Raw genomic sequence first — 23,972 nt, 5'->3', positions numbered from 1 at the left:
TTGCCAGATCGTTTTTAACAATCTTGTAATATAATTAACAGAATATTTAATCTCAATTTTGAAAAGGTATTAAGTAATCATTGAAAAATATAATTTCTCGACAAATATAATGTAATTGATTATTTTAAACCAGAATGAACATTTAATATTACATCAATAAACCTGTATCAGTTATTGTCTATAGAAGGCATTGACATAACAGAGGATTGGCAATGTTTTTCTCATATTTTTCTAACGTGGCCACTATAATAACTTTAAGGCTTAACTCACACTTGGGCGACTCAGGTGGAGAAGAGACTGGACTCTAGTGGAGAGCATGTGTTTCCAAATGGTGACGTCGCGGAGACTAGAATCGACTGGTCCGAGTGTCACCATTTGGAAACACATGCTCTCCACTAGAGTCCAGTCTCTTCTCAATCTGAGTCGCCCAAGTGTGAGTTGAGCCTTAAAGTTATTATAGTGAGTTGATCCATATTAAAAAAAACTTGTCTGTAGAGTCATGAAAGATAGTTATTTACTAGCAGTTCATTATGGAATTAGAAATTGATGTGTTTTTGTTTATTTAAATTGTGTTTTTGTTTTGAATTTTAGGAGGTGATGGATATGGAGGTAGTGTTGGACCTCAGCGAGCATACACAGCGCAGTCGCAGACAGCCTACCACCCCTATAGGCGCGCTTGAGGGGTTGACGACGACAACATCGTTGTTCTATGCCGCCTCAAGCAGACATCATCATCAACAACAACATAACAATACATCGTTTTACTCCTCCACACAACAACATGAACAACGCCTTATGGCCACAACATCTGCCACTTCTGCTCTATTCGACAACAACATAACGGTACATCAGCAACAACAATATCAGAATACCAGCACTGTAAAGTTCGTTGAGAAGATGTTGTACAATGCTTGAGTCGGCAACAACATTTGGTGTATGAGACAACAACATCTAAATCGAATTTACTTGAAACAACAGTAATTGATGATGATGTTGTTGTTGCCTACTAATGGAAGGCGCCAAATTTGAATTTTCATTAGTGTCGTAGCAAATGCCCCTCTTTTTTCAGAATGATGTTAAAGGCACTAAATTTGAATTATTTTCATCAGTGTTGTAGCAAATGCCCCTCTTTTTCAAAATGATGATGTTGCTGCCTAACAAAAGGCGCCAAATTTGAATTTTCATTAGTGTCATAGTGAACGCCCCTCCCTCTTTTTTCAAATTTATGATGTTGTTGCCTAACAAAAGGCGCCGAATTTGAATATTCATTAGTGTCGTAGCAAATGTCCCTCTTTGCTCAAAATCATTCATCTTTAGGGTCGCTTATCAACATTGTAATTCATGTTTTGATGTTTACAAAACAATAAACTCGCAAGTTTGTTGAGAAGACATGTAACTGAAACAAGATATAATTCTCTCTCATTGGTGTCAATTGAGCTTCAAAACTTTTGATATTGTTGTATTGGTGGTGTGTACTGTGTCTAGAGCTGTATAAAGTTGGTAACAGTGTAAATGATAGTTTTCATACAATTTGATAATGTTGTGGATGGCGCCAAATTTGAATTTTCAAAAATGTCATAACAATGCCCCTCTTCTTTCAATTCTGCTCTAAATTTATCACTTTGAAAAATTGATATTGTTGTGTGTCTAGAGCTGTGTATCAAGGTTGGTAAAACAATTAAAATAATGATATACTCAATACTTTGTACAACCAGCTGCTATTTATCTTCAATTCTGATATTTTTTTGTAAATCTCACAGATCTTGATGGAAAATATGAAGTAATTTACTGAGGTTGTATTGTTAAATTGATTATGGGTAATATTAATGAATTCAGATTTAGTTTCTGTAACATTTGAATTGTAAAGTTGTATTTCCAAATATGATTATTTTATTTAAAAAGTAGCATAAACCTGATACTGTTTGGTGAGAAAACAATAGGAGAAGCCCATAACTGTCCACCCAAAGTTTGGATGGATTGATAGAAGTTTCCATAAAAAAACTTTCAACAGGATTTAACAATAAGAACTAGATATTTTGTTGGTAGAGTTGGTGTTCCAGCTGTTCAGCATTTGAAAATGATAATATTCTGTAATAATTTATATTTTTGATGAATTATTCACATTTTGCAAGATATTACTTCTTTTTTGCATTCCTTTAGTTGTAAAACTTGAGTTTTGCTAATAAACAACTCCCCACTGTTTTAGTAATACTTTGTATACTTGCTGTGTATCATGATACAGTATCACGTAAATGTGATACAGTATCAGTTATGTTGTGATACAGTATCACGCATAATGTGATACAGTATCAAATGGCCACTTCTGAAACCAATAGTAATTATTACAGGTTTTCATCAACTAATATAAATATATATGTGTGTGTGAGCCTTGTAATTAAAATGTATTTGTATTTTGATGGGTAAGACAATATTATTATTACATATGAATAGCATTAAAAGGCCATTATAAATAGAACATTATCAGTCCATGTTATTTAATACACCTCATTCATATATATTCAGACTATAAATTTGTATAATTTATTGTAAAGTTGTGTTTTTATAATCTGGAGAGAAAAATTCGATTTTTTTATTTTAATTTATCTAGCACCCACCATTTTACTGGAATTTCGCCAGAAAGTGTTGTGATGTCCAATGTATATGTTTAAAGCGGTCAACTTTCATGCAAATATGTGTATGCTTTTTTTTCGATAAATATGATCATGTCGCTTTTTATTTTTTAAATAAATTTGTTTTCTTCTTCATAATAATTGTTGTTTTATTTCTGTATTCACACCAAACTTATAGCGAGGTCCACGAAATGTGTGCGCCGTGGCCAGCGATCTAGATTGCGTCATCGCCACCAACCGACGTTTTTAACACATATTGACAATTTATTAAACTTATTTTTTAAAAACAGATGATTGGATATAAAATGACTTCAGCTACACCGGAAATTTAGCACAAACATGCGCGTGACACCTACCGTCATCTTCTATATGCCGGGGTGTGGTCCACGTTACTAGTAGTTCTGTGAACAGTAGACCTCACGCAGTATTCTCATCCACAAGTACCTGATTGAAACTATAGACCTTATGGAAATACAGCAATAGACTGGCTTCTCCTCACATCTGTGTAATCACTTGTCAGCTGATTATGATGAATAATTCTATAGTCTGATTTTTACTCCAATATTGGCGTATGAAGGAGGCTCCTTTTTCCTTTTATACTAGTAGTTCTGTGAACAGTAGACCTCACGCAGTATTCGCATCCACAAGTACCTGATTGAAACTATAGACCTTATGGAAATACAGAAATAGACTGGCTTCTCCACACATCTGTGTAATCACTTGTCAGCTGATTATGATGAATAATTCTATAGTCTGATTTTTACTCTAATATTGGCGTATGAAGGAGGCTCCTTTTTCCTTTTATACTAGTAGTTCTGTGAACAGTAGACCTCACGCAGTATTCGCATCCACAAGTACCTGATTGAAACTATAGACCTTATGGAAATACAGCAATAGACTGGCTTCTCCTCACATCTGTGTAATCACTTGTCAGCTGATTATGATGAATAATTCTATAGTCTGATTTTTACTCTAATATTGGCGTATGAAGGAGGCTCCTTTTTCCTTTTATATTATCCTTGAAATGCAAAATTTCCAAAAACCTTGTATATAAGTCGACGCGCAATCAAAAAAGGAACATACCTGTCAAATTTCATGAAAATCTATTATCGCGTTTCGCCGTAAATGCGCAACATATAAATTCAAATTCAAATTTATCGATTCTCAAAAAAATATACAACACTTTCAAGACAAAAAAATATATATATATAAGAATCTACATCTGCAAAGAAACCCTGTGCGCAGGTGTGAGTTGCAATATAAATGTTTTTCAAAAATATTTAACAAAAATGATCCAAAACAAATTTCTTGAAAAAAAATACACAATAAAAACTAGTACCTACTTAATAATAATGAGGATACTAAAAATAAAGGAATGGAAGGAGAAAAGACGGAAAAGGCCAAGAAGAAAAAAGAAGAAGAAGAAGAGAAAGGTAAGAGGTAGGTAAGTCAACTTCAACCATGGAGTAGACGAAAATTAGTTTATTTAAAACAATTTTTCCTCGATTTTATTTGCTATTATCCATTTATCTATGTCTGATCAAACCTTTGGTTTATGTTTGTTTTTTCAAGAATATTTAAGGGAATGTGGTTTATTAATTTATTGGAAATATAAGAAAACTGTCTCCTACACACATTCAAGTCCATTCTGACAAATTGGAAAATGTCTTGCTCGGGGCGCAAGCCCAAAAGAGATTCTCGAGGTTCAAAAAAAATTTTTATTTTTTATAATATATAGTACCAAATTTTTTATGAAAAGTTGTCGAACTGTTAAAACCTTGAACTCCCTGAATAAATCTTTTGTTGGAAAAAGTCTGGGTTTGCCTAGAATAGTTTTTAAAAGATGTTTTTGAATAATGAAAAGTTTTGTGAAATGCGCATTCAAAGCTCCCCCCAAGCCCGTTGCCATATTGAAAAGCGGATTGAGCATACGAATAATAGATTAGTTTAGCTATTTTTATAGTGCTCAGTTGTCTAATTTGTTGAAATTTGTAGATAAGGAATTTTAGTTTGGAACACATGTTATTAATTTGATTATCCCACCTTAAGTGTGGATCCAACAAGATACCCAGGTACTTAACTTTTTTTCTTTTTGAATTTTCTGACAAGAACAGCAGCTAAGAAGTCTATGGTCGTTACAGTTTAATCGATGGATTTTTATACTGTCTATTGTTCGTGGTTGAGTAAGGGAATAGGGTGAAAATAACATGAAGACGCTTTTAGTTGTGTTGAGGGTCAATATGTGTTGATTAAGCCAAGAGAACGCCAATCTGAGTCCACTTTCCGCTGCAATTTTTACATCATCCCATGAGTTTTCAGTGAAAGTTAGAGCAGTGTCGTCTGCAAATGATATTATATCACAATTTCTTATATTTAATTTAAGGAGATCATTGATATAGATTAAGAACAAAATGGGAGATAGGACAGTACCTTGCGGCAGACCAAAATCAGTGAGCTTCATATTGCTTGTGTTGAGTATCTGAGATCGATTTGACAGGTATCTATTGAATAATATTAGTGGTAACTTATACCCCTAATCCCCAGGTGTTCCATTTTTTCCAGAAGTCGTTTTTGAGAGACAGTGTCAAATGCCTTGGCTAAATCCAAGAATACTGTCAACGTTTTTTCTTATTATTACAGTTTTTTGTTATAATTTGTAATAATCTGGTGATGGCATCCTCTGTAGATTTACCGGGCTGGAATCCATACTGGTTTTCATTAATAATGTTGAATTTATTCAGATAGCCCAATAATCTTTTTTTAATTATCTTCTCCATTACTTTGGCTAAGTTATTCATCAGACTAATAGGACGGTAGTTGGTAGGGTTGGACGGATCACCTGATTTATGGATAGGAACAATTTTGGCAACTTTGAACTGTCTTGGAAAATGACCCACCTCGAAACATTTGTTGATGATACGTTTGAGAGGTTTTGTAATTGAGGGAGCAATCTTCTTTAGACAAGTAGCTGTTAGATTGTCCACTCCAGGAGCAGAATAATTACCTTTGAGAGAATTTATTGTGGCCAATATTTCCTCATCATCTGTATAAGCCAAAAAGAAGGAACTATACGATGGAATTGTAGTATCAACAAATGTATGTTGTATAGGGTTATCATTAATTAGTTTATTGGCATACAACTCACCTACATGTGCAAAATGGTGATTAAGAACATCGGACTCAATCTTAGGCGTACAAGTCTCTCTTTTAGTGTTGAGTAAATCATTTATACACTCCCATATTTTTTTTGAGTTTCCTTTGCATTTCGATAGTTTATTATTATAGAAGTCATATTTACATTGTTTTATCATATTATTTAAGATGTTTCTATAATTTATATACTGCGATTTTAGAATGGAGTTGAAAGGCTGTTTTTTAAGAGTTTGGTACATGAGATCACGTTTCCTTATTGAAATAATTAGTCCAGTTGTAATCCAAGGCTTGAGAGGTTTCAGTTTGTGGGGTAGGCCTACTAGTTTCACATAAGTTTCCTTTTTTATCTCTGTATTTAATCTGTTTATGAAGTAATCGATCGCGTCATCAATACTCGAGTCAACCAATGCATCCAAATCCGACCAATTGCAATTTTTTAAATTCGTTATAAGATTATTATAGTGTAAAAATTCCTTGTTATCTGTTGTTTGTTGTGTCATTTTTACATTTTCATACAAGCCCAAATTCATGCAAGTTAAATAGTGATCAGTTACACTTGTTTTTATTACCGAGCCAATTGTTGTATCACTGGAAAAAGAACTATTTTTAAAGAAAAAGTGGTCTATACATGATTGGGAACCGTTTGACTCACGCGTGGGCTTGTTTATAAAAGATTTGAAACCATTTGAAGAAAGTAAATTAAAATATTCGTTTGTTACGTTGGTGTTTCGGTTTAAATCAATGTTGATATCGCCAGTTATTATTATGTTCGGACTGTTAGTTTTGTTTAGGTAATCAATGCACTCATTCAAACTATTCAGGAAAATAGTTAGATTAGAAGAAGGTGACCGATATATAGCGACAATAGTTAATCTGATATTTGATTTCTGTATGACATCAAGTATTAGAGAATTTCATTCCAATATGTCATAGTTTATACATTCAATTTTCAAGATATTTTTACTAAACACGCAAATTCCATCACATTCATTTAAGTTACCCGGAACGCTTTGAACCGAATAATCATTTAAATTATAATTGAAAAGGTTATTATCAACAACCCAGGTTTCGCTCAGGACAATTATATCAAATTTTGTTTCACAGTTTTGTATAATATAAGCAAAATCATCAAAGTTTCGATTCATGCTCCTTATATTCATGTGGCAAATATTAAAAAAGTTGTCACATAATTTATCAACATAATCATGAGGCTTAAAGTTGAAAATATCATCTACTTCTATCGTTTCATAAGATTCCAATAAGAATTCATCTTCAAAGTTGTTGATCAGTACCATAGAAAATTTTTTTTAAGAAAAGGAGAGGTTAAGGAGGTTGAGGTGAGAAAAAGAAGAAAAAAAACGAAATTTAACAAAAAATGTCTTGATGGCGCAACGAAGACCACAAGAAACAGTAAGAAATAAAAAATATCTTCCTATATTTTTGTGGAAGCAGAGAAAAGAAAAAATAATGATGACAGCACTCACAGTTTTCTCCGCTACACAGATCGCCACACTGAGAATACATACACTTTACTCCTGTTGAAACTCTCAAATGTATTATTCAAACGGTTTGAGGTCTTCATCCTTAAGGTGCGTACAGACTTTCGCTCTGCTCCGCAACCGAACGTCACTCCAGCAGAGCGTTTGATGATCGACCGGCGAGCAACAGTGGTTCGACCGGGGAACGCGAGAAGATCTAACATCTTCCGTAACGTTCATGATGGGTGCGACTGCCGAGCGGAGGCGGAGCTACTGCGGTACGATGGAGGAACGAGGGCGTTACGAGGGAGGAGCGTGCTCGGTGCGGGTTGGATGCGCGAATATGTGTACGCAGCTTTAGTTATCCGTTTCACTGGAGAATCCTGTTCTTCCCGGACGAATATCTTTGCATCACTGACCCAAACGTAGGCTAACTTATTGTTCTTTTTTAAACTCTTTGCTTTACTCAAGAGAAACTTGTTGTGGGACGTGAGATGATCATTTAGATAAATATTTCCCGGTGGAAGGCTACACTTTAGATCGGTGGTATTTAATCGTCCTCTTTTTTTCGCCGCTATTTTCCAATTTAATTTGGTCGATCTAGATGAAAAACGCACAATAATAGATTTTGCCTTATTTTTGGATGAAGGAACTCTATGGGCGATTGATATCTTGTCTCTCTTATAAGGTGTACCAATTTCCCTAGCAACAGTTTCCCTATACACATCCTCACCCGCTGCTCAGGAATCCCAACGAGTTCCAAATTGTCCAAACGGGTATATTGTTGAAGACTGTTCATGTCGTTGCGTAGTTTATTATTTTCGGTTTCCAGTTTGTGACATTGTTCTTTTATAGATTTGTTTTCTTCACGCACTTTGTCTATGGATGATTTTAATTTTCGACTGTTGTATTGAGGGTGGAAATGGTTTTATTTAGTTGACTAAATTTATCATTTATTAATTGAGTCAGCGAGTCTTTAATAGTATTTATAGTAAGTTCAATATCACTATCTGTGGAAGGGGATTTTTCCTTACATTCTTCACACTTCCAAGTTGTTTTTCGTGCTCCGAGTTTTCTGAAGTTTTCCAGCGTACGAACTTTAGTGCATGTTGGATGAAAAAAGTTGTTACACTCACAGCATTCCAATATTTCCTTCGCGCTATTGAAAGTAGATTTGCACTTGAAACAGGAGTCAGCCATAATATTTGAAATTTTTTAATAGTGAGAACAGGAAAAATACTTTTTCCTACAGGTACCTTGAAAAGTGGCCATTGCTGCACTGATTACAGAACGCAAAGAATCACTTTTCCGCACTAGTGCGCAAAGTGAGTACTTTGCGTACTCCAGATTTGCAGCATGACAACGCAAAATAGTTAGTAGGTTATATGGAGCACCAGTGCAGCAAAATCAAAATGAAGTTGGTAACAGTGACTGCTGTGGCTGCTATAGTGAGCAGAGGTGCAACCAAGCACAACGCGCTAATTATTAAGTAGATATTATAATGGAGGACAACGACAGCACAGTGCCACCACAGCACACACCACACAGCTGCCCCCCGCCATTCAAACACTACTACATTATTCAGGCAATTTTACCCATAATTACCCACTTTTCATATTCAATGGTAACTGTAGGAAAAATTTAATGTGAAATACGTGCGCAAAGTTCCTCTGCTGCACTCAAGAAACCATTCCGCCCTCGCCTACGGCTCGGGCGTAAACGTTTCTTTCGGTGCAGCAAACTGTCACTTTGCGCACTAGTTGCACAAATAACTATTTAAACTATTTGACGATTTTGCACGGAGATTGCGAGTTTGTCAATAAACTTGTACCGATAGCATGAACTGTGTTTGAACCGGCATACAGATAACGAAGCTCGAAATGAAAACGACCGTCCGCTCTGATATCTCTATCGCAACTGCGATAAACATTTAAACATTAAGAGAAATGCCAAACCGTCGACTTGAATCTTAGACCTCACTTCGTTCGGTCAATAATGACAGTGTTTGATTAACATTGGTTATGCTATCCTTGTCTACATTTTGGGAAAATTCATCCTTGAGTTATAAGCAAGCATTTGAAAATGAGTGAATTTTCTGATCTGAGAGTGGAGGGAAGATTATGTTACAGTGAATAACTCACCCTCTATTATAGCGAAAAGACTCAAATTATAGCATCATACGTTTTGAAGCAGTAGAATCATTTGCACGATAAATGAGATTTGCACCATAGATGAAGCTTGACCTGAGAAATGTCAGAGCCAAATTTGGCACCCTCTGCTACTATACAGGATGAGTTATGATGCTGCAAACATTAAATTTTCAAATGGTCATATCTCCTGAACGGTAAAGAATTTTGCAAATATGATTCCATATTCGTGGTTTCGCATCAAAGACCAAAAGATCACGAACTTTGAGCGATTTTTATTTTTCACAACAAATGATGAAATCCATGGACTAACTAGCTTTCGTGGAGCACAATGAAACAAAAAGTATCTCAGATTTGGCTGAAATTTGCACCATAGATGAAGCTTGACCTGAGAAATTTCGGAGCCAAATTTGGCACCCTCTGCTACTATACAGGGTGAGTTATGATGCTGCAAACATAGAATTTTCAAATGGTCATATCTCCTGAACTGTAAGGATTTTTGCAAATATGATTCCAGATTCGTGGTTTCGCATCAAAGACCAAAAGATCACGAACTTTGAGCGATTTTTATTCTTCACAACAAATGATGAAATCCATGGACTAACTAGCTTTCATGGAGCACAATGAAACATTAAGTATCTCAGATTTGGCTGAAATTTGCACCATAGATGAAGCTTGACCTGAGAAATGTCAGAGCCAAATTTGGCACCCCCAGCAACTATACAGGGTGAGTGATGAAGCTGCAAACATAGAATTTTCAAATGGTCATAGTTCCTGAACTGTAAGGATTTTTGCAAATATGATTCCAGATTCGTGGTTTCGCATCAAAGACCAAAAGATCACGAACTTTGAGCGATTTTTATTTTTCACAAAAAATTGATGAAATCCATGGACTAGCCATCGTAAACCACACCGAGACGTAAAGTATCTCAGATTTGGCTGAAATTTGCACCATAGATAAAGCTCGACCTGAGAAATGTCAGAGCCAAATTTGACACCCCCTGCTACTATACAGGTTGAGTTATGATGCTGCAAACATTAAATTTTCAAATGGTCATATCTACTGAACGATAAGGAATTTTGCAAATCTGATTCCAGATTCGTGTTTCTCGCATCAAATACCATAAGTTCACGAAGTTTGAGCGATTTTTATTTTTCACAACAAATGATGAAATCCATGGACTAACTAGCTTTCGTGGAGCACAATGAAACAAAAAGTATCTCAGATTTGGCTGAAATTTGCACCATAGATAAAGCTTGACCTAAGAAATGTCAGAGCCAAATTTGACACTCCCTGCTACTATACAGGGTCAGTTATGAAGCTGCAAACATAGAATTTTCAAATGGTCATAGTTCCTGAACTGTAAGGATTTTTGCAAATATGATTCCAGATTCGTGTTTCTCGCATCAAATACCATAAGTTCACGAAGTTTGAGCGTTTTTTATTTTTCAACACAAAAAATTGACGAGATCCATGGACTGCCATTGTGAAACACACTGAAACAAAAAGTATCTCAGATTTGGCTTGAATTTTCACCATAGATAAAGCTCGACTTGAGAAATGTCAGAGCCAAATTTGGCACCCTCAGCTACTTTACATGGTGAGTTATGCAGCTTCAAACATAAAATTTGCAAATTTGTAGTGAAACGTCTATAATTATAGCATGACACTTGTTAGGTCAACCTCTATCCATAGCCCTTATTTCCACTGAATCTGGGAGATTTTCATTTTTCTGCCTAAAAACCCATGAATATTCGCATAATTATGTTTTGTCATAAATGGTAAAAATAAAAGAAAACAGAGAAATTCAAGAAACAAAAATTTTATTAACACTATGATCAATTTCCAACAATGATTCTACATGGATAAATAAAATACAGTGTAGATAAAAATATAATCAGATTATAATATTCAACTTTATTTATTTCACATTATAAGAGATTTTCGAATCTTGAAGAAAATCTACCTGACCTTTGATTATAGAATTTCATTCCCAACTCAAAAATTCAATCAATCCAATTTCTTTAATCGGAAACTAAATACAATCTGGCCAAACAAAATGGGAGAGTCTCAGAATATCATCTATATTCCAGTTAATCTATACATCACGCATAATCTGGAAGGTTCGGTACATTGATGTTTCAAAGTTAAAAGGTTAGGTTAGATCAATTTCCGGAAATGAATCGAAATCGAGAAAATTCAACAATGCCTTCCTATCAATTCCACTAAAATCTTACTGTAGGCCTATCACAATAGTAAACGATAAATGGAATATATGTTACAAAGTAAAGTAAATAAAAAGTAAATTCGTATGGCTATGTTGGTGGGGAGTCCCTTGCGGGAAGGTCCCACCGCCTGAATATATATATAATTTGAGCCGTCAATGGGCCTTACGACTGTCATACTTCAGCCGGGACCGACAGTTTAACGTGCCCATCCGATAACACGGGGATGTTACAAACTAGGCTATTAAAATGATATAACAATAAGGCCTGGTTACACAAAAGCCGGTTAAATTTAACCGTGGTTAATTCCATGAGAACCAATCAGAGAAAGGCATTCTCTGATTGGTTCCCGTGAAATTAATCACGGTTAAAACTTAACCGTCTTTTGTGCAAGCAGCATAATAATGTAATGAGACACTATAGGGAGGTCCAAGTTAGAAAGTCAACACCTGATCAACATTGGTGTTGCTATCCTTGTCTATCTGCAGACAAAGCAGATAGCGCTATCCTTTTCCAACTCCGCAGCGATGCCAAATCGTTTGAAAAAGCGAAAAAGCTACTTATAATATTGAAAGCTATATATAAATGTAATGAAAAACTTTAATATAATGTTGAACTATTTTAAAGTTTTTAAAAAATAAAGGGTACCTACTTCAAGATTTTTATTGTTTTTATTACCTAATTAGAAATATAATGAACTACAAAAATATTTTAACTCAATCATGAAAATTTATTGTTGAATCATGAGAAAGTAGTTTTCACAACCAATAATACAGATTTAAAATAGATGTTCATTATTCATAAGAAAGAGGCCCCGTTACACAAAAGCCGGTTAAATTTTAACTGTGATTAATTTCATGAGAACCAATAAGAGAAGCGGTCTTTTCTAAAAGGGCTTCTCTGATTGGGTCTCGTGAAATTAATCACAGCTTTTGTGCAACCCGGCCTCTGTCATCAATTTTTAATATTAAGATAAAACCTGGACTTTCTTGAGTATAACAGAGATCTGATATCATAAAGAAACAATAGCGTAAGGATATCCCACGGTGCGTTTATGTCGCAACTTTTACTGTTATCTCAAGCCGATTACTGTCGGTTATTGACGATTTTTACTGTTTTGTTGGGGTGAGAGTGTATGAACGGCACAATATGAGAGACTACCAGCGTCATAAAGCTTCACAGGAAAGAGCTACGTGGACTATCGGCTTGAGATAACAGTAAAAGTTGCGACATAAACGCCCCCTATACCATGGGATATCTACTTATGCTATTGCTTCTCTATGCTAATATAGATAGAAGGCGGTAGTAACAGAGAATCGACAACACTGTGGTACTATCATTTTCACAGACTTTACAGCGTGAATCTCACTATAGAATTTCTAGAGAATAAGTTAATAATACCTTATGTAAATATATAAACAGTTAATACATTACAATTATTATAACAAACCCATATTAATAGAAGTATTTATCTACTTATAATAACAAACCCATGAGTATTTATTTATTTATGTATTTATGATTGTAACAATAGTGATGTCCACGTTATAATGGCAGTGATGAAAGATAGCAGAACAACGTTGCCGATCCTCTGTCTTGTCAATGCCTTCTATAGACGGTAGCTGATACAGGTTTATTGATGTAATATTACCTGTTCATTCTCGTTTAAAATGAACAATTATATTTTATAAGGCAAGAAATGATATTTTTCAATAATTTCATAATTAAGAAAAAATATTTTGTTAATTAATTATCTATTCTACATTGTTAGAAGACGATCTGGCAACAGAGCAAAGCGAGAAAAAGATAGCGCTATCTGCGTTGTGGAATGATAGACAAGGATAGCAATACCATTGCCAATCAAACATTATACGCCATTATAACGTGGACAGTATGATTATTAGCTTACCCTCCACTCGATTAAATTAACTTCAATTAATTTTTAATTCTTATTAATTAATAAAGAAGCATACAATATTATGGTATGTATCTATAGTGAGGTCCACGTTATAATGGCAGTAGATAAAGATATGAGAACAGCCTTGCCGATTCTCTGCCTTTAGGCTGTGCAAAGGCTAAAAATAAACTTTTTACTCGTGATATTTTTCAAAGTTTTTCGATTTGTATATCATCAAGCTATCAAAATGAAAAAGTTTTCTCAGGAAAACATTTTTTTCTGATCATTACTTTTTGAGATATGAGCGCCTAAATTTTAAATTTTTGGGACAGAACATTTCAAATTCGGTACGATATAAATCCATGAGATTTAGAGGAAGGATTCTTCATGGTATTGTTGCTCTAGTAAAACAAAAATTTTCTGAAAATATCAATTTTTGGAAAAGTTATTCAATTTACCAAAAATAACTCAACTAATAGTTATTTTTGGTTATTTTAAGTAAATTGAATACCTATTTTTAAAATTGATATTTTCAGAAAATTTTTGTTTTACTAGAGCAACAATACCATGAAGAATCTATCCTCTAAATCTCATGAATTTATCTCTCACCGAATTTGGAATGTTCTGTCCCAAAAATTTAAACTTCAGGCGCTCATATCTCAAAAATTAATGATCAGAAAAAATGTTTTCCTGAGAAAACCTTTTCATTCTGATAGCTTGATGATATACAAATCAAAAAACTTTGAAAAATATCACAAGTAAAAAGTTTATTTTTAGCCTTTGCACAGCCTTTAATTTTTATACTACTTCTACATAGTTGAAAACAGATTTGGCAACATTGCAGAGGTAGGAAGGGATAGCGCTATTTGCTTTGTGGAATGATAGACAAGGATAGCAACACCAATGTTAATCAAATATTGCCATTATAACGTGGACTTCACTATAGATACCAGAAATAAATTATAATATACAAACTTCCAATATATGAAAATAAATGACATTATGTTCAATTTATTAATAATTTTTCAATTTTTATAATACCAATATATCATTAATTATTGTATATGAATGTCCTTATTTATAAGTAGTTATTGAATTTAACTACAACTTTCTAGATAGAGTAAGTTTAATATTTTAATATTATATTAAAATATAATATAATAATATTTTTCATTCCAATTTTAATTTTGCAACAAATATAAATAAAAAATTGTGTTTCAAAATCAAAATTTTCCACTGAATAAAAACTTAATACAAAGATTATTTTATACAAATTTATTTTGAAATTTTTATATTATTTGATTTAATAACCTAATATTTTTCATTCCAATTTTAATTTTGCAACAATATAAATAAAAAATTGTGTTTCAAAATCAAAATTTTCCACTGAATAAAAACTTAATACAAAGATTATTTGATACAAATTTATTTTGAAATTTTTATATTATTTGATTTAATAACCTGATACAAAGTTTATTTGTATTATTTTCTATCATTTGAATTTGTAAGATTTTTATTGTAAAGTAGACATATTTCGGGAAACCCGTTGTCTCCATTGTGAATAAATAAATAAATGAACTTTACAAATCATTCAAATTTTACTTTTCACAACAAATTTTATCTATTAGGAAATTGATGGGCAATTTTATGATATTGGAATACAGTTTTCTTTAATGTATCATGTAAGCGATATATTGGTGACTAGCAGATAACCCATGCTCCACAATGGTATTTTGAAACCTGACATAACGAAATCTTGAAGAATTGAAAATAGGCCAATAACCATCCTCGGTTAATTAAGGTTAGGTTAGGTTAGGTTAGGTTAGGTTATGCAAAATTTATCGAAATGCAGAATTTAGGCTAATAACCATCCTCGGTTAATTAAGGTTAGGTTAGGTTAGGTTAGGTTAGGTTAGGTTATGCAAAATTTCAAGTTAATCTGTTGAGTAGTTGAGACGTGATAATGCGTCAAACATGATTTTCTTATGCCGTACGTGTATAAGCCAGTTCTTTCCTTTATTATAGTATAGATTAATCTTAGCGCCATATTATTGGCTACTTTTTTATGAGGGTATCTCTTAATTATCAGGAAATAGAAATCTAAGGGCCGGCTTCCGAGCTCGGGATTCAGCCAAGTTCTAGACTTTAAACAGCTGGAGTCAGAAAATTGGCTTTCCGAAACGGGGCGTAGTCGCAGTCCAATATTTCGACAAACTAGAAAATTAAACACAAAATAAAATAAAGAGAAAATAGTGTAAAGCTTCAGCTATTTTGAATTATTCAGGAATGTTTAATTTCGTCTAGGAGAAACCTTCCCAATTATAGATATCAGAAAATAAAGATTTATTTTGGTACAACAGTTTACTGCGACTACGCCCCGTTTTGGAAAGCCAATTTTCTGACTCCAGCTGTTTAAAGTCTAGAACTTAGCTAAATCCCGAGCTCGGAAGCCGGCCCTAAGTAACATTCATTAATAAATTTTATAATAAAAGTTGGGAAATAGTTATTTGTGCAACTAGTGTTTCACATTAAGTTTTTCCTACAGTTACCATTGAATATGAAAAGTGGGTAATTATGGGTAAAATTGCCTGAAATGCATCAAATGTTTTTCTGTGTAATTTTATTATTGATAAAAACCTTAATCCTAAAATCCTAAAGTCCTCGTTGTCGTTGGTTATAATATATAATGAATAATAATTAGCGCGTTGTGCTTGGTTGCACCTCTGCTCACTATAGCAGCCACAGCAGTCACTGTTACCAACTTCATTTTGATTTTGCTGCACTGTTGCTCCATATAACCTACTAAGTATTTTGCGTTGCCATGTTGCAAATCTGGAGTGCAGAAAAATTTTTCCCGCACTAGAGCGGAAAAGTGATTCTTTGCGTTCTGTAATCAGTGCAGCAATGGCCACTTTTCAACGTAACTGTAGGAAAAAAATATTTCCTATGATGAAACAACTTGAAATTTTGAACTTGACTCAGGTAGTGGAGCTTTAAAAGTTTAAACTTGAGTTTGAACCAAAGTTTAAACTTGAGTTTGAACTAAAGTTTGAACTAAATTTTAAACTGAAGTATGGACTGAAGTTTAAACTAAAGTTTGGACTTGAGTTTGGCCTTAAGTTTGAACAAAAGTTTAAACTTGAGTTTGAACTACAGTTTGAACTTAAGTTTGAACCTAAAAGGTTGAACTTTGAAGCAAAAAAGGCTACCTTACACAATATTTATCCATGACTGCATGCATATCAATATCTAAATATTTACTAGATTTGATTAACTATTATACGAAATACTCATAGCCTATATATATGTATACTTCTTATCAACAGTACAGTATCAACATAACAATTCAACAATTAATAATTATTGATAATAATTAATTATTATCATCATTTAGAGAAGATATCATAAGTAGATATCCCATCCCATAGGACGTTTATGTTGCAAATTTCTTCTCCGATTACTGTCGACTACTGTCTATTATATTAGTGAAGAATTGGAAAGTCGCACATAACCTTTATTTGCACAATTTATTTTATGAAATTGGGATGAAAAGAAGTTTTGGACTGTAGTCTATTTCATTGTCCTCAAGTCAAAGAAAGGTTGCACAATATGATACAGTATCACACATGATACAGTATCATCTTAACTTGATACACAACTCCATAATTTCCATATCAACACAAGATGATACAGTATAAAATATGATACAGTAAATGATGAATAAATAAATATTATCGGCCCGGTTGCACAAGAGCCGGTTAAATTTCAACCGTGATTAATTCAATGAGTACCGTCTTTTTTGAAAAGACTCTGGTTCTCGTGGAATTAACCACGATTAAAATTTAACCAGTTTTTTTGCAACCGGCACTCAGTGTTGGGGGTATCACAATATGATACAGTATCACACATGATACAGTATCACACATGATACAGTATCACACATGATACAGTATCACACATGATACAGTATCACACATGATACAGTATCAACACTAAGTGATACAGTATCATCTTAACTTGATACACAACTCCATAATTTCCATATCAACACAAAATGATACAGTATCATCTCAACTTGATACACAACACCATAATTTCCATATCAACACAAAATGATACAGTATCAACACAATATGATACAGTATCAACACAATATGATACAGTATCATCTCAACTTGATACGGTACACAACACCATAGTTTCCATATCAACACAATATTATACAGAATCAACACTAAATGATACAATATCAACACGCATGATACAGTATCACCACAAAATGATACAGTAGCATCTCAACTTGATACACAACACCATAATTGGATACAAAGCTTCCAAACTTTGAATGAATTCTACAAACCATGAGATATCTTCTTATATGCTATCTTTTCTCTAAGTTTCAGCTTTGATTATTAGAATAACATGATAGATATAATTTTATGCAAATTTTATGATTTCGAAATAACAAGGCAAATTCCTATATTATAATATCTTCTTAGATATCCTATAATAATCAATGAATTATTCATATATTGATTTATATAGCACAATAACTAGCTATAACTTATATAATTATTTATGAACAAGGAGAGTATTATATATTTACCAAAACCGGTATTAGTATTTTATACAATCTTAGTGCTGGTTGCACAAAAGCCGGTTAAATTTAATCGTGATTAATTCCTCCACGAGAAGCCTTCTCTGATTAATTCTCGAGAAATTAATCACGGTTAAAATTTAACCGTCTTTTCTGCAACCCGGGCCTTAATATCAGAGAGAAAAGTAATTCTACTATCCCTTGAAGAAAATCTCTAATCTCTGATAATATTATTTAAACATACATTATGAATAATTATTGGAAATTAAAATTATTATATTGATAATATAATAAGGTATGGCGTTTATTCCCTTGTAGCAAAGCGCAGTCGAATTCAGGAATGCAGCTGAAAAAAAAATTATTTTTATTAATTTGTTGTACAAAATACTATAATCATAATCTATATATATAAAAGCGAAATGGCACTCACTCACTGAATGACTGACTGACTCACTCACTCACTCACTCACTCACTCGCATAACTAAAAATCTACCGGACCAAAAACGTTCAAATTTGATAGGTATGTTCAGTTGGCCCTTTAGAGGCGCACTAAGAAATCTTTTGGCAATATTTTAACTCTAAGGGCTGTTTTTAAGGGTTTAAAGTTCGTCTTTTAGCATGTATATTCTTCTTCTCCCAATCTCTTAATTATAATTGAAATTTCCATATCATATGTTACTATAGAACTATAATCTAGATAGAGTACCTCTTCGAAACAGTTGTTAACTGGCAACTACATTAATAATTTTGTCAGGTTGGCATTAAGTAGAGTTGACTTTGTTAGGTTGGCACCAAGTTGAAGATTTGAATGCATTTATCGCGGAAAAATTGATTGGGCACTGCTACTTCAATCCTGGGAATATTATATTACTAGCCGTCAGTCTCGCTTCGCTCGCCATATCCATTTAGCCAGACTTTTAGTCTGGACCCCCGACTGGATTATCCTAACATATGATAAAAATGAAAAATGCAGGCGAGCGAAGCGAGCCTGCTGATCCCATTCTTGGACGATCCATTCGGGGGTCCAGGGGGCGGAGCCCCCTGGCTAGACGGATATGGCGAGCGAAGCGAGCCTGACGGCTAGTAATATATAGATAAATGGATACGCGCTTCGCGAGTGTTCTGTAGTTTAGGCTACCGTTCAAAAATGGATACGCGTTCCGCGAGTGTGTTTAAATAGTGTAAAGTCTAGTGAAATAGTGTAGTGTTGTGTAAAAGTGCTCAAAAGACTGGACGACAACTCTGGACTCTGGAGTTGCTGGTTGCTGGGAGGGCGCATCCGCAACAAAGATGAGGTGAGACATTCTACATTTTATCAACAAAACTAATAATTGAACAATTAGTTTATTTCATTCATAAATATTATTATGATCTTAAAAAAATATTTCTACATCTTGATCTTCACCTGGAGTTTACATCTTTATTTCAAGACCATGTCAATAATTAGATATCATAGCAGTTCACTTACTAGTAGTTCTGTGAACAGTGGACCTCACGCAGTATTCTCATCCACAAGTACCTGATTGAAACTATAGACCTTATGGAAATACAGCAATAGACTGGCTTCTCCACACATCTGTGTAATCACTTGTCAGCTGATTTATGATGAATAATTCTGTAGTCTGATTTTTACGGTAATATTGGCGTATGAAGGAGGCTCCTTTTTCCTTTTATATTATCCTTGAAATGCAAAATTTCCAAAAACCTTGTATATACGTCGACGCGCAATTAAAAAAGGAACATACCTGTCAAATTTCATGAAAATCTAATACCGCGTTTCGCCGTAAATGCGCAACATATAAACATTTAAATATTAAGAGAAATGCCAAACCGTCGACTTGAATCTTAGACCTCACTTCGCTCGGTCAATTAATGCTACATTGTTAGAAGACGATCTGGCAACAGAGCAGAGCGAGAAAGAGATAGTGCTATCCGCTTTGTTGAATGATGGACAAGGATAGCAACACCATTGCTAATCAAACACTGCCATTATAACGTGGACCTCACTATATAGTTATGAAATTGGAGGAAAACAAAAATTTTCATAAAAAGTAAATGTTATCCAAAGTTTAAGGTTTTGAAATCACACACTGCTTTTTCACTTGATTTTCAGTCCAGGAATAATTATTTGAAAACTTTGAATTTTGTAGGTTGACATAATACAGGGTGGGGCAGAGTGGACTCCCTAGTTTCAATCAGTCACTGAAGAGCGCGCGCGCGACTTAGCGTAGTTGGAGAGGTTTCATGTGGTGGGGGGAAAGACGCCATTGTCAGTAGTCACCATGCCGTGGACTGGCGAGCATCGTGGTTTTGTAGTCGAAAAGTTATTTAAAAATAAAGATAGTGTGGTGGCGACCCAGCGTGCATTTCGTAGACGGTTTGGTTTGAATCGTCATGATAGTGTTTCCGATGCTAAAATCATAAGGAAATGGATTACAAGTGTACGGGCGACCGGATCTGCACTGCCTAGAAAACCAGTCGGACAACCAAAGAGTGTGAGGACACCAGAGAACATAATGGCGGTGAGAGCGTCTATTGAACAATCTCCATCGCACTCTGCGCGGAAACATGCTGCTGCTCTTGGAATGTCGGCCAGAACGTTGAGCCGAATTTTACTCTCAGACCTTAATTTACACCCGTATAAGTTGATGGTTGTTCAACAATTGATGCCAGCAGATTTTGTTAAACGTACAGATGCTTGCAATGCAAGCTGTGTCCTCCATAGGCATAATTGGCCCCCACTTTTTTGAATCGGAAGGTGCAATTGTCATATGTTGGAGAACTTTTTCTTCCCCAGAATTGAAGAGTATGGTGAGGAAAATAATATGGAAGCCTTTAGGTTTCAACAGGATGGTGCCTTGGCTCATACCGCCCGTCGCTCTCGCCAACAGCTTCTGCAACACCGGTTTCCTGGCCGCTTGATCTCATTACGAGGGGATGCTTCATGGCCCCCTCCCTCCCCCGATCTATTCCATGCGATTATTTTCTTTGGGGTTACCTCAAAGAAAATGAGGAGAGGAAGGTTACCTCAAATCTGAGGTTTACAAAGTTCGACCAAGGACCTTGGAAGCCCTTAAGGAAGCAATTGTTGATGTTATCACTGGAATAACGCCAGATATGCTGCGTAGAGTTTTGGAAAACTTCATTGAACGGCTGGATATGTGCATCGCTTGTCAAGGTCGTCACCTGGACGATATCATTTTTAAAACTTAATGAAAAATAAATGGCATTGTATTTATATTTCAGAAATAAAAAGCTTTTGTAATAATCTTGTATGGTTTTCATACAGTTAACCGATCATATCAGGGAGTCCACTCTGCCCCACATCTCAGAATGTATCACAATAAATAAAAGATTAAGAAATAAAAAGGTAGACGATATTTTTTTAGATGAAATGATATATTTTATGATAAAATATAGACGATTATTATACATAATCATAAAAATTGATTATAGAAAATTACTAGTATAGTCCACTAAGAGAACAATTTAGTTTGTGATGATGGTTGAAGCTAAAAATTAGGTGTTTTTCACAATACAAGGAGCATTGTTGTCAGGTGTACCTGGAAATCTATATGAGATAGAGCGCTCTACCTGATCTCAGATTGTAGAGCACAAAATTACGCCCAGAGGGATTTTGAATTATACATCTAAGGCTCAACTAACACTTAGGCGACTCAGGTGGAGAAGAGACTGGACTCTGAGCATGTGTTTCCAAATGGTGACGTCGCGGAGACTAGAATCGACTGGTCTGAGTGTCACCATTTGGAAACACATGCACTCCACTAGAGTCCAGTCTCTTCTCCACCTGAGTCGCCAAAGTGTCAGTTAAGGCGAAATGGTAACAATCAGAAGATATTGTTGATCAAAAACTAAAATTCATCAAAGTTGATTTTTTACTTGAAATTTCTAAACATTTTTGAAAAATCATAACTCTGTACTTATTGGATATAGACAGTTCCGAATGATTTCATTTTATTCAAAATTTTATAATCTAAAAAAAGGCGAGAACGAATTTTTCTGTCCGATTACTGGATTTGGCGGAAATAGCTGGAAACTGGAAAATAGGAGGTTTTTGGGCCACTCTGAAACTAGCACAAGGGAACTTTGATTGAAGAAATTGGTTCTGGACTTCTCTCATGCAGTTCTCTTGGTAGAGAGTTAGTGGGGAGGATATTTTTAATATTCTCTCCGAAGAATGGACATTGATATGTCCAAAGCTCCGCCAATTTATGTAGATGCATAACAATATAATTATTATCTATAGTTATTATATTACAAATTGCTTTTCCATATCATATACAGTTCAATAATTATTTTCTTAGTCTATATTATGTAAATTCATCTATAATTTTGCTGTATTGTAAGCTATTGTATATAAGTGTATAAGCCAGTATATATTGTAATCTACATAGATAAAGTAATCAATCAATCAATCAATGTATCCATACAATATACTAAAAGATCAAAACAACAATATAAATTGCAAGCACACCCACTTTTTTATCCTATTATATTAAGCGAGAAATTTCTATATGGTCTGAATATCTGGTTATGTGGTTATCTGGTTATGTATGTCCAAAAGATCTCGAAAACGGCTCTAACGATTTTCACGAAATTTGGAAAATAGTAGCTTTATGATATAAACATTCGATTGCACAAGGTCTAATCCTTGGGAAAACTCGCTGAAGGACATTAAAAGGATAATTATTCATCATTGGAAAAACAGATGATAATTTCGTCGTCTGTCGATAACAAAAGATGTGAGTGCCTGTGTGGAAGAGAGACAGAATTATTTTCAGCTGTTCAACTATTTGCAATCAATGAGCTTATTCACGAGAAATATTGATCTAGAAATTTTTAACGATTTGATCAAAATAATCTGATTTGTTGACATGACATGGTATATCATCTATATATAAAAGCGAAATGGCACTCACTCACTGACTGACTGACTGCTCTTGTATCTCAACTTGATACACAACATCGCAAAGTTTGATACAAAACTTACAAACATTGACTGCATATTCTACAAACCTGTTACTGAAGTATACATTGGCCGCGTTCTGGGGCATCTAGTAGTAGTTATGCAGCAGATCTTGGCTGCGTTCTGGGAGCTGGCGCACCTTCATTGAGCCGTCGGCTCCACATGAGTAGAGGCGTGCGGCCGAGTCCAGATGCAGCTGAGTGACGCCCTGGCCAATGTGCTTGAAGAAGCTCGACCTGGCATGTTCGCCCGGGAACGAGAAGAGAAGTTGGTGGATGGTCAAGCCCCATACCTGTCAAATTAATCATAAATTATAATTCAAGAGTGTATTGTATAACACAATACTAGTAGTTCTGTGAACAGTAGACCTCACGCAGTATTCTCATCCACAAGTACCTGATTGAAACTATAGACCTTATGGAAATACAGCAATAGACTGGCTTCTCCACACATCTGTGTAATCACTTGGCAGCTGATTTATGATGAATTATTCTATAGTCTGATTTTTACTCTAATATTGGCGTATGAAGGAGGCTCCTTTTTCCTTTTATATTATCCTTGAAATGCAAAAATTCCAAAAACCTTGTATATACGTCGACGCGCAATTTAAAAAGGAACATACCTGTCAAATTTCATGAAAATCTATTACCGCGTTTCGCCGTAAATGCGCAACATATAAACAGATAAACATTCAAACATTTAAACATTGAGAGAAATGCCAAACCGTCGACTTGAATGTTAGACCTCACTTTGCTCGGTCAAATATGAAAAAATGAAAATAATTAGAAGCCAGTCTATTACTGTATTTGTATAAGGTCTATAGTTTCAATCAGGTACTTGTGGATGAGAATACTGC

The 23,972-nt window shown here is 34.5% G+C and overlaps 2 protein-coding genes across 9 annotated transcripts in view; one reads left to right on the top strand and one right to left on the bottom strand.

The window, feature by feature from the left end:
• The window catches only part of LOC111054963 (heterogeneous nuclear ribonucleoprotein 27C), an 80,096-nt gene extending 77,328 nt beyond the window's left edge, over positions 1–2,768 (top strand). For 6 of the 8 annotated variants that reach the window (XM_039435972.1, XM_039435969.1, XM_039435968.1 and 3 more), the window contains one exon: positions 592–2,768. In XM_039435972.1, the coding sequence (XP_039291906.1) occupies positions 592–680 (89 nt within the window). In that variant the 3' untranslated portion in view covers positions 681–2,768. The remainder of the gene's footprint in view (positions 1–591) is intronic. The other 2 variants (XM_039435974.1, XM_039435971.1) reach the window with 1 other exon arrangement.
• A 15,557-nt stretch (positions 2,769–18,325) lies between these two features.
• LOC111063758 (dmX-like protein 2) overlaps positions 18,326–23,972 on the bottom strand; it is a 478,861-nt gene continuing 473,214 nt past the window's right edge. Inside the window, exons 64-65 of the mRNA XM_039435348.1 lie at positions 23,167–23,408; positions 18,326–18,474 (exon numbers count right to left, since the gene is read on the bottom strand). Of these exons, the coding sequence (XP_039291282.1) occupies positions 23,205–23,408 (204 nt within the window). The 3' untranslated portion in view covers positions 18,326–18,474; positions 23,167–23,204. The remainder of the gene's footprint in view (positions 18,475–23,166; positions 23,409–23,972) is intronic.

Source organism: Nilaparvata lugens, chromosome 9 (genome assembly GCF_014356525.2).
Source record: "Nilaparvata lugens isolate BPH chromosome 9, ASM1435652v1, whole genome shotgun sequence".
In the NCBI taxonomy this organism is placed as follows: domain Eukaryota; kingdom Metazoa; phylum Arthropoda; class Insecta; order Hemiptera; family Delphacidae; genus Nilaparvata; species Nilaparvata lugens.
This window is presented reverse-complemented; position numbering and strand designations above follow the sequence as displayed.